The 11,241-nt window shown below is 54.5% G+C and overlaps 1 protein-coding gene across 1 annotated transcript; it reads right to left on the reverse strand.

The window, feature by feature from the left end:
- Nucleotides 1–3,272: 3,272 nt before the first annotated feature.
- Tmem119 (transmembrane protein 119) lies at nucleotides 3,273–10,644 on the reverse strand. Its single transcript, XM_031337455.1, has 2 exons — nucleotides 10,336–10,644; nucleotides 3,273–5,350 (listed from the first exon to the last, which is right to left on the reverse strand). The coding sequence occupies exons 1-2, from the start codon at nucleotides 10,510–10,512 to the stop codon at nucleotides 4,490–4,492; spliced, it is 1,038 nt and encodes a 345-aa protein (XP_031193315.1). The 5' UTR covers nucleotides 10,513–10,644; the 3' UTR covers nucleotides 3,273–4,489.
- Between the last annotated feature and the right edge of the window lie 597 nt (nucleotides 10,645–11,241).

Here is an 11,241-nt window from a genome sequence, read left to right on the forward strand (position 1 = left end):
TTTTTTTTTTTTGGTTTTTCGAGACAGGGATTCTCTGAGTAGCCCTGGCTGTCCTGGAACTCACTCTGTAGACCAGGCTGGCCTCCAACTCAGAAATCTGCCTGCCTCTGCCTCCCAAATGCTGGGATTAAAGGCGTGGGCCACCACTGCCCAGCTCTAGGTGATTCTTTTAAAAATGTTTTTATTAGCCAGGTATGATGGCACCTTTAATCCCAGCATTTGAGAGGCAGAGGCTAGCCTGGTCTATATACCCAGAGGCTGGCCTGCCCTGCAACCAGCACAGAGGGCACCAGGGAGGAAAGGGAAGAAGTGATACTCACTTGCATGCATCCCCTACCCTACCATCAACCATGCTGAAGCAAGAGATCAAGACCAGCCTGGGCCACATAACACTACCCTGCCAAAATAAAATCCATCACATTTAAAAATAAAAATAATAATTAAAAAAAAAAATCGCCCGGGGGTGGTGGTGCACGCCTTTAATCCCAGCACTTGGGAGGCAGAGGCAGGTGGATTTCTGAGTTCAAGGCCAGCCTGGTCTACAGAGTGAGTTCCAGGACAGCCAGGGCTACACAGAGAAACCCTGTCTCCAAAAACCAAAAAAAACAACAACAACAAAACCCAATATGTTCTAAAATAAGACAGCAGCCAGTCCTCACAGTGCTGAGGACTCTGCCCAAGCTGCAGACAGACCTGTGTTCAAATGCAGTTCTCCAGGGCTGCATGACCTCAAGCAAGCTGCTGCTCTCCCTGGGCTACTTGTCTCTGTGGTGAGGTTAGATGTGGCTATGTGAATCCTTGCGTTTGTTTTCCCTCTTCCTCACACAGGAGCATGCATGCACCACAGAGAGCATCAACAGTCAGCTCATCAGCGATTCTACTAGGCTCCTCCCAGGGACCTAGCAACCATTCTCACCTGCTCACCTGCCACCCTGCCAAGTCCAGGTGGCCTGAGGTATAAAAGGACAGCTCTCCCAACTCTGTCTCTGTTCCCTCTTTCTATCCTTTCTGTTCTTACCTGTTCACCCCTTCTCCAGGTCCTCACTCCCCTCCTTCCCCCCAAATAAACCTCCCTTATACCGGGTCTGTGGCATGGTGTGATTTTTCAGGGGGTACCTTGACATGGGCCTGACAGGTAACCCCCGCGTTTGTGTACATGTGCATGCATGCATGCATACGCCATCTGAAGGCCAGGGCAACAGTGAGGGTGATGGGGCCCCACGCCCGTCTTCTCTTGGACTTTGTATCTCTTGGCTTTGTGCCAGAGAGTGGGGCTGGAGCTGGTGCTGCTTCCTCGTCCTCTGCAGGGTTGGAACTAGAGGACTTGTCCACGCTGGACAAGAGCTCTACACTGGGCCACACCTTGGCCCTAACGCTGGGATAAAACACCCTCTTCTTCACACAAGGACAGATACCCAGAGAGGTGGGGTGTGCCCAACATCACACGGTTGAGAATAGAGCTGGCACTAAGCCAGAAGTTTTGACTCCACCATGAGAAGGATAAAAACCTGTGCAGAGGCTACACTCCGCCTATCCCTGTTCTCACCTGAGTGGGACCAGCCCCTGACCAGAGCAAGGTGAGAAAAGGGAGTGCCTGCTTCCCTTTATGGCTTTTCAACCCCTCCACAACAGGTCACCAGCAACACACACACACATACACACACACACACACAAGCGCACACACACATGCACGCAGTGGCAACAGGCCTGGCCAGAGACAGATGAACAGGTTACTAACAGGATTGAGACAGCCTGGCAGACCTTGATCGCCAGCCCCTCACCTACCCACCCCACCCCACCCCCGGCCTGGGGGACACTGAGGGTGTCTCCCTTGACTTTCAAGCTCAGTTCTGTCCCTGTAGTCCCAGCGTACAACCCATGCTCCCTGGTTTCCTGGGTGTGCCCACAAAACAAGCCTTCTGGGTAGATCCCTGCAGATGTGGAGAAATTAGAGGGCTCTAAGCAGGAGGGGAGCCACTCTCTCCTCTCTGCCTCCATCTACCCATTCACCCACCCACATATCCATCCATTCATCACGTCTCCTCCATTATCCCTCATTCCCCTCCATCCGTCCTCCCATTCCTCCCTCTGTCCCTCCCTTCTCCATCTACACTGAGCTGTGTGACATAGGTAATTAGCTGTGCTGCTCTGGGCCCATTTCTCTCTTTGGGTTGTAACAATGGCACTTCAGAGTCCGAGGGTCTCCGTGAGTAAATCCGGTAGGTAGAGCCCAGTCACCGGCTGTCATGTTCACCACCGATCACTGCCATCACTGAACCCTGGAGGTGTGGATGGAGGACTAGGGAGTGAGGGAGCAGGATCCAGGGAGGGTCTAGGCCAGGAGCTGAAGATTGATGCTGAGTTAGCTCTGCTGTGGGATAGGAGGACCAGAGGGATCGGGACATAGGGACCTCTCTGGGAGCTCTCCTGGAAATAATGGGAGGCTGCTGGACAGAGAATTACCCTCCAGTGTCTAAGGGGTCTCCATGTGACCTGAGGGAACTCAGGTGCTTCTGGGCCACGGTCAGAGCTAGTCAATAAGGACAACGGAGAAACTGAGCCACTTGACCAGTGCCACACAGCACACCAGAATGGGAGGTATTTGTGTGTTCATATCAACTCTCCTGGTTCCTGGAGAAAGCTAAGCTGGGCTGAGAGAGATGGGTCCTCTCTCAGCTGCGCCACACAAAGGCCATTGTGTTCTGCAAAGCCTAAGCCCGGGACCCTCAAACTGGATGGGGATCCTTGAAGGGTCAGGATTGTAGGAGACAGCATCCATGGTACCACCATCCTGGGAACCTAGCAAATGTTCCCAACCCCCATCCACAGCTGGATTCCAGAGCGCCCAGGCAGGGGATCAACAGGAAAGAGGAAGCTAGAAGTGTGTGTGTGTGGCGGGGGGAGTCAAAGGCTCATCTCTGGAGGCCAGAAGACCAGCCAAGGGTGGGTGTCAGCAGACACTGTCCCTGAGGCCCAGGTGGTTCTCACCTACCTGCATGGATTGGGTGGCCATGACTTCATCCCTGCTTTGTCCTACAGTACAAAAAGGAGGCTGTGGTGTGGCCGCACCAACTGCAGAGCCAGGCAGCAAAGTGTCTGTGCGTTTGACACACCACTTCCAGGACTCCTCATGTACGTGGGTCCAACACCTATGAGCACCCACACACATTCTCAGCTCTCAGACCTGGCTGATCCCCTCCCCCAATGCTGCCCCCAGTCCATGAACACCCCATCCCTGCAGACCTGGGTAGCCCCAGATAGTCCAGAGAGACTCAAGCCAGATCAAGGTTTATTATGCTGAGGACTCAGGGAGCCCTGAATGGAGGTGTGGGGAACCCCCAAGACCCCTCCCCCCAGGACAGAGCCTCAGCACTGTCAAGGTCTGAGGAACAGTGTGGGCTCAAGCTACCAGACCACTGTGTGAGCGTAGGACGGGCTGGGCCCCTGCTCCAGGCTGGGCGTCAGAATCCGGAACAGCAGTTGCCCCCCAGACACCTGTTGGCTTCTATTCTACTTCAGGGACTGACAGAGAAGAGCTCTGCCCAGCCACCTCATCCCAGCACTGACAGCAAGATGTCTTGCACACACCCACGTCAGAGCCTCTTGACACTTGAGAGAGCCAGACACCCTGCATCCCATAGTCCGACTCTGGACCAATCAGAAAGTGGGGTGCCATGGAGAAAAACTGAGAACAGTATTTTCCAGAGCGGATGCTGTGAGTTTGGACTTTTGTAGCTATGAGGCATCCTGATAATACGAAAGCGCTTGAGGAAAGCGTAGCAAAGCCAGGGCAATGGGAACCCCTTTAGAGAAGCCATGTCAGCTGGTGGAGGGCCTGGCGCCTCCTAAAGTCACATGATTTCGAGTTTGTGTTTCCATGGGGTGTCCAGGGGAAACTCTGTGATATAAGTAGGGGCCCCTTTCAGAAGCTTCCTAACTAGTCAAGCCCACTGAACAGGGCCAGAGGAACAGAGACATAGCAAAGGGCCCTGCCGTCCCTGGTGTCGCCAGATACAGACTGCACCTTGCTCTCCCAGCGGGGCACAAGGGCAGTGAAGATCACAGAAGGCTCATCCCATATGACATCTTGACTCTAATACCCCTCCCCCCGCTTGTCTCCACAGCTGAGACACAAGCAGCAGCGTTTGCTGTGTGCGAGCTTTACAGGCGGCCTCTGGCCTGTTCCCCTTCTGCTCTGCGGACTGCCTCATGCAGCCCCAACTGGGATGTGTCTGACCTTCCCCTTCCGGAGAAGTGGTGTGTGAGGGTGAAGCTCCCAGGATGGCAACAGTCATTAAGGGTGCTGGAACTGGAGATGATGTTTCCTGGGGTGCACCAGAGGCCATCGGTTCTGCCCATTCAGGGTCAGGCTTGGTACCAGCAATGGCCCAGGAGGGGTGTCAAGAAGCAATGACAGCTGAATGCCTTTCTTGACCAAGGAGGGGACCCTCGAGGACCCAACAGTCAGGCCCAGCAGTTCTGGGGCCTGTTAGACACTGGGGGGTACTCTGCTGCAGGCACAAGAACTTTCAGGAGAACCAGCTGCTCCCTGAGATTCCTGGGCTACGGGGAAAGACCGTTCTGGTTCCCCTTGGCCCTCACTGGTGGCAGGAACCCCTTCAGCCTCTGGTGAGGCTGACTTCTCTGGGACCCCCAGCTTCTCTTCAGTGACACCACATACTGGGGCTTCCTGGGCCTCCTCCTGGCTATTGAGTACCTCCTCCTCTTCCTCCTCCTCCAACCCACCCTTCACGGGCTTTGTTCCCTCCCCACTGCCTGGCAGGGCTCTAGCCGGAGACCGGAGGTTCTGGGTAGCAGCCAGAATGTCAGCCTGGAGCTGCTGGGAGGAGTCCAGGCCCTCTTCCGGCCGGCTGTCAGGTGCCCTGTCAGGGACCTCGCTGAAGGCACGGGGTCCCCCAGCCCGGTCTCTCTGATCCACATACTTCTTTTCAGGGAATGAGGATGGGTAGTAGGCCGTGGCCTTGTGCTTCTGACGCGTGATGAGGGCCGCGCAGACTATGAACATGATGAGGAAGGTCAGCGATCCCACCACTGCGATGAGCATCACATACTGGCGGAAGAAGTCCATGATCCCATCCAGGAGGCTGGTGGGTGGCACGGGGCCGTCCAGAGCTGTGGGCTGGGGTCTCCCCCGTGTGGGACTGAAGGCTGGAGTCCGGGGCGGTGGTAGGCTCGGGGAAGAGGCCGAAGAACCTTCAGCTTCCCCACTGCCTGCTACATCCTCCAGGAAGGAGGCTGGGAGTGACACGGAGTAGGCCACCACAGGCACAGGCCTCACAAGTAGCAGCAGAGACAGGAAGAACCAGGGGACCATGTTGATGCACAGAACCTGAGGGGAGAGTAAGAGAGAAGTCAGGCTGAGTCTCCTGTCGCTGCAGGACTCAGGCGTGAGTGGCCTACTAGTTCCTGAGACAGCCAGGGAGCCAGAACACACTCCAGGAGATCACAGCTGAGCAACCCACACACACTCCTGGGTCCTTCTACACGGGATGCCACCTGTCCCACTTCCTTCTGGTGTTCCTGAGGACAGAAACTGCATCTTACTCATCTCTGCCCTCTGTTTTCCAAACTCAGGGTATTCATTAAGCGCTCAATAGTTGCTGTACCAGGGTGGCTGAATTCAAAATCCTAGCTTACGCCCATGGCTTACCAGACATCAGACACTAGTGGAAGTGTCTTTGTGTGTATGTGTGGGGTGAGGGATGCATTTGGAGACCAGAGGATAACCACAAATGTCCTTCCTCCTCAGGGACCCTCCACTTCTTCTTTGAGGCAGGGACCTGCCGCTTACGTGTTAGCATAGGCTGTCTGGACAGCATGCTCCCAGAATCCTCCTGTGTCCCCATCATTACTCCTGGCCTCACAGGCATGCACCACTACACTGGCTTTTAACACCTGAGCCATCTCCCTGCCCAACTAGAAGTCTGTCACAGAAGCCTGAGGGCTACCCACCCCGAGAAGAGCTATGATGGTTCCCTGTAAAAATGGAGGCTCAGAGGGACAGAGTGACTTATCCAGAGAGATCTGGAAGGCATAAAAGAAGCAATGGCCTAGACTATGGGAGGCAGGGGGATGGGAGGCCAGGAAGCTGAGGGGCAACAATGAACAGGAAGTGGCCCAGGGCACTGTTACTCCCGAGGCCTTGGAAGCTCCAGCCGAGGCTTTTCCAATCCACCCAATTCCTTCTCCAGAGGATTCTAGGTTTTGAAGCTGTCAGGTCTGCAGGCTCTATAGGAGACTTGGGTACCAGGGTGGGGCTGAGGGTGACCCCTCCCCCCAGCCAACGAAAGCCTGGCCCTCACTCCAAGCATCCAAAAAAACCCAAGAGGTTCCAGGGGGAACTACAGTTCCTGGGGAGAGACAAAGCTAGCTAACACTGCAGCCCCTCCCCACCGCCACCGCTAAATGGGAACCAGATGTGCCCCTCCCCCCTGGAAGGCTGCTCCCGGCATGAACCCCCAAGACCCCATCTGGCCCAGACAGCCAGGCTGATTAATAAATTCCTCGTTGCCCAAATTTACACTAACTCTCTCCCAGCCAGTGGGAGTGGGACCTGGGGTTCAAATTTTTGCTGGCCCCGCAGAGGGTTCTAGTCCCTGAGCCTAACTGGGGCTGGAGGTCTAAGACAGAATGGTTAAGGCCCTGTCCCAGGGGGAATCCCTTCATGGACTGAGGTGGGGAGAGAGAGGCAGAGGCCTCAAGCAGGAGACAAGCCATGCAGCAAGTGTATGAACTGCAGCAGGAAGCTGATCCCCGCACCATAGCGGCAGGTCCTGCTGGATGAGGCAGGTGGCATTTCCTTGTGTGACAGGGACTCAGGGAGTGAGGTAGGAGTGAGGTTGGTCATGTTGTGACTGTCCCAGCCGCCTCAAGCTTTCCAGTTATGTATGGTGAACCCTGGGTATCACAGAAAGCTGGTACCAGGGTGCCCTACCCCCACCCAAAGGAGCCAAAACGAAGCCATTTGGTATAGTTTGTAAGGAGCACCTCTCAGCCTCCTGACTCTTCCAGTCAGCTCTGCACGGCTCACAACACCACAAACGTTCTGGGAGTTGTTATGCCATTCATTTTTAATTCATATTTTTTATTTTTTGGTTTTTCCAGACAGGGTTTCTCTGTGTAGCCCTGACTGTCCTGGAACTCACTCTGTAGACCAGGCTGGCCTCCAACTCAGAAATCTGCCTGCCTCTGCCTTCCAAGTGCTGGGATTAAAGGCATGTGCCACCACCACCTGGCTGCCTTAAATTTTTTTTAATTCTCTCTTGCTTGGATCTGCAGCAGAGGCAGCTAGCTGCACTCACTGATGCTGATGCGGTCAAACTGGCTCACGCAGCAAAGGGCAGATGTTCATTTCAGAATATCAAAAGGGGCTAAATGGGTCAGCGAGGTGGCCCAGTAGGGAAAGGAGCTTGCTGCCAAGCCTGATGCCCTGAGTCTGTTTTCCAGGACTCACAGGAAGGAGAGAATCGTCTCCCACAGGTTACCCTCTGACCTCCAGGCGTCCACCGTGGCCTGCACAGCCCCTATCAAGAGAGAAGTGTAATAAAAAAGTTTCTAAACTGGTTAAATTACCAAGGGGCCTGTTCTGCTTATGTTTCTCTTTCTCTGCCAAGCGGAGCCTCATGTGCACTAAGCAAGTGCTGTGTTGCTGAACCTCCAGGCTCGTGCACAGTGATGGCCTCCAGACCCCACAGAGGATAGATCCAGTCCTACAGGGGCAACATCTTCATGTTCAGAACGGACAGTGGCTTGTTCAAGGATGGATAGGTGATCCATGACTAGTCTGGGATTTGAATACTCTCTCAGGTGTGGGCATCCACATGCTATGAGTTGTGCATGTGCGTGCATGTATGTGCATGCATGTGGAAGCCAGAGGCTCATTTGGGGTACTACCACTGCCCAGGAGATCTCTCCCTGGGAGCTGAGAATCACAAGTGGCTAGGCTGGTCCCTATCCCTGACCTTCCAAGGTTGAGATCTGGGGCATACATCACTACACCTGGCTTTTTACCTAGATGCTGGGCCTGAATTTGAGTCCTCATTATTTATTTATTTATTTATTTATTTATTTATTTTGGTTTTTCGAGACAGGGTTTTTCTCTGTGTAGCCCTGGCTGTCCGGGAACTCACTCTGTAGACTAGGGTGGCCTCGAACTCAGAAATCCGCCTGCTTCTGCCTCCCAAGTGCTGGGATTGTGCCCCCAGCAAGTCCTCATTATTTTCTTGGCAAGAATTTAACTGACCTAGCACACTCCCTTTTTGGGGGTGGTGCTGGGAATTGGACTGTGAGCCTTACGCATACTGGGCACTGCCACTGAACTACACCACAGCCCTGGGTCATCACTCGGGAGACAGAGGCAGGGTTGCACATTCAAAACCATCCTGAGCTACATATGATGCCATCTAAAAATATAGTTGTGGCAAGTGAGGTCTGTTGATCCAGAGGGACAGGCCACTGTGACCACAGTGCCACACAGCACCACAGAAGTCCCCAGGCATGCTGTCCCCAAACACATTAGCTAAAAAGCCACTGGGCTGGCTAGATCTATCTGGCTCCATCATGTCTAAATCTGCTAGCTGTCTCTTCTCAACCTGACTTTGCCCATCTGCAAATGGGCAATGTGGAGATGACTCCAAGTTGAGACTCAAAGAGCTGTCAGGACTTTTCGAGAGAACATTCTAGAAGTGCCAGCACAGGGTCAGTCCCACAGGAAAGCTGGAATTCAGGAATGGAATGCTTCGGGACAAGCCAGCATTTTCCCCTCAGCAGATCCGTGGCTGTCTTCACTTCCTCTGGTCCCCAACACCTCCAGCAAGAGAGCAGAATACATACGCACACACGTGTGCATGAACACACACGTGTAGACCACAATGGGGAGTCAAGAAAGCTTTGGCCTCTCTGTGGCACCCTGGGGTCAGCCAAAGGCTCCTTCTCCTGGAAGGAGAAGCAGAAACCATTCCTGTCTCTGAAGAACAAGACCCCGACTCTCAAAGCCCCCCACCCCACCCTAACTCCTCAGTCTCCCCTTGCTCCTGGAGAAAGGCAGCAGGCAGCTCAGTAAGGGGGCTCAGGTCTGCATGGAGCTAGCCAAACCTTGCAGGAGATGGTCATAGTTCCCCTGAACTCTCTGAGCCTCAGTTTCCCCTCTGGAGAACGGAAGAACTGACCTGAACAGGTCTGAAATGATTGTTGATGTGCTTGCCTGCAGGGAGAGCAGAGCCTGCTTGGCCTCCTGGGTCCTTCCTACACAAGGACTCCGGATTTCAGGCTGCCGAACCCTCTGCTTTCACGCCGGAGGGAGCTCAGTCAGATTGTAAACAGCCTACCCAACAGAAAGTCCAGCCAGTGGAGAGGTGGCTCAGAACAGCCCCTTGTGGCCCCCCAAAAGGTTGGGCATGCCAACCCCTTGAGCTTCAGCTTCCACATCCATGCAGTGGGAGCAGACACAACAGTGCCTAGCTCATAATAAATGTTCGCAAGTGGATGCGCTTGTCCAGGATGCCCTCCTGGACCCTCTGTCTTAAGAGCTTCTGTTTTAAATTGAGGTGTCCATGAATATGCAGATGGGGTGAATCCACCACCCCAAGGAAGGACTGGGTACCCCAGGACCTGAGTAAGACAGGTAAGCCATCACTCAGAAATGGATGGCCAGTGATGGAGAGGCAAACCACGGAAACCTGGCTTCAATTAGGAGACTTGGGGGGGAGGGGGCTCCAGCTGAACCATTGTATCCCCAGCCTATTCCCTCGGGGCCTGCAAGGACAGGGACCTGGGCTCCTCAAGAAGAGGCTTGGAAGGAGCCTGAGATCTCAGAGCCTACAGATAAGCTTACACACACACACACACACACACACACACCACCACCACCACCACCACCACCACCACCACCAGCAGCAGCAGCAGCAGCCCAGAGCCCAAAGCCCATAACCCCAAGACACTCCAGCAAGTTCCCACAATCCCCAGCTTCTGTACAGAGGGAACACACACACACACACACACACACACACACACACACACACACACACACGTATTCCAACTGGTGCATCAGAGATCCCAAGCACAGCCTACAGCAGCACACGGGACAATATGCACTGGCCTTGGAAACGTCGCCCTGGCACTCTCTCTACATCCCAACTACACACACACACACACACACACACACACACACACACACACACACGCCACCTTCATCCATGCATACACATCTAATCACATGTGTGCTCACAGCCTCAAACACACACAAAGATTGCACACACATTTAGGGACTCTGCGAAGTCCTTCAAGAGTCCCCAGCAGCAGCAGGCCGCGACTTACCAGCTCTGGGTGAAGGACTGGGTGCAGCTGCCAGGTAGGCAAGCCAGGCCCGCTAGACGGTCCGACTGTCTGCCTGCCGTCTGCCGCCAGCTGCTCTGGCTGGTGCCCGCCCGCCTCGGCCTCCAGGCACTCCCCCTTCCTCCTCCCCGCTGGGCTGGAGGACCAGCTTGATTTCATTAAGAGGGCTTGGGGTGGGGACAGTGTGGGGCGGGACCATGCTGGGCCACCCACAGTCCCACCCTCTTCACACTCCAAGCTTGCTTCTTCTTTACCTCAGGTCCCCTGAGCAGGCTCAGACAGACTGATGGACAGAGGGAGCATGTCCCCAGAACTTTGAGCTGAGGTCCGTCCCATCCCCCACACTCCCCGAAGGATGAGGTCAGAAAGCTCTGGGGCCCCTGGAAGTGGGGAGGAAAACTCTCCCTGGCGTGGCCACTCCAGCTGTGACTCAGGATTTCCAGGCTTAGGGTGCAGAATGGGAATGGAGGTATTTCAGGGAAGCCTGGGGGTGCTGAGTTCAGGCACTGCCTGGGCCCTTCCTACCCGGTCCTCAGTTTCTCCACGCATAGGGGGTAGGGGGAGCTCCCTAAGGTACTGGCATCCTGTACACTGAGGCCTCACAAAGCCCCAGTAGGGCAGCTTGAGCAGAAGTTATGAGCCCATTCCACAGAAGTAGGGAGGGGTTGGGGGAGTTCAAACACAGCAGCTTGGTCCTGAGGACAGTAATTAACTGACCCTGAAGTACCATGGGTAACTAACCAGTGACCCATGGGACCTGGCACTCACTCACTCATTCATTCATTCACTCATTCACCCACTCATTCATTCACTCGCTCACTCATTCATTCACTCATTTATTCATTCACTCACTCACTCATTCATTCACCCACTCATTCATTCATTCAC

This window comes from Mastomys coucha, unplaced genomic scaffold (assembly GCF_008632895.1).
Source record: "Mastomys coucha isolate ucsf_1 unplaced genomic scaffold, UCSF_Mcou_1 pScaffold22, whole genome shotgun sequence".
Classification (NCBI taxonomy): domain Eukaryota; kingdom Metazoa; phylum Chordata; class Mammalia; order Rodentia; family Muridae; genus Mastomys; species Mastomys coucha.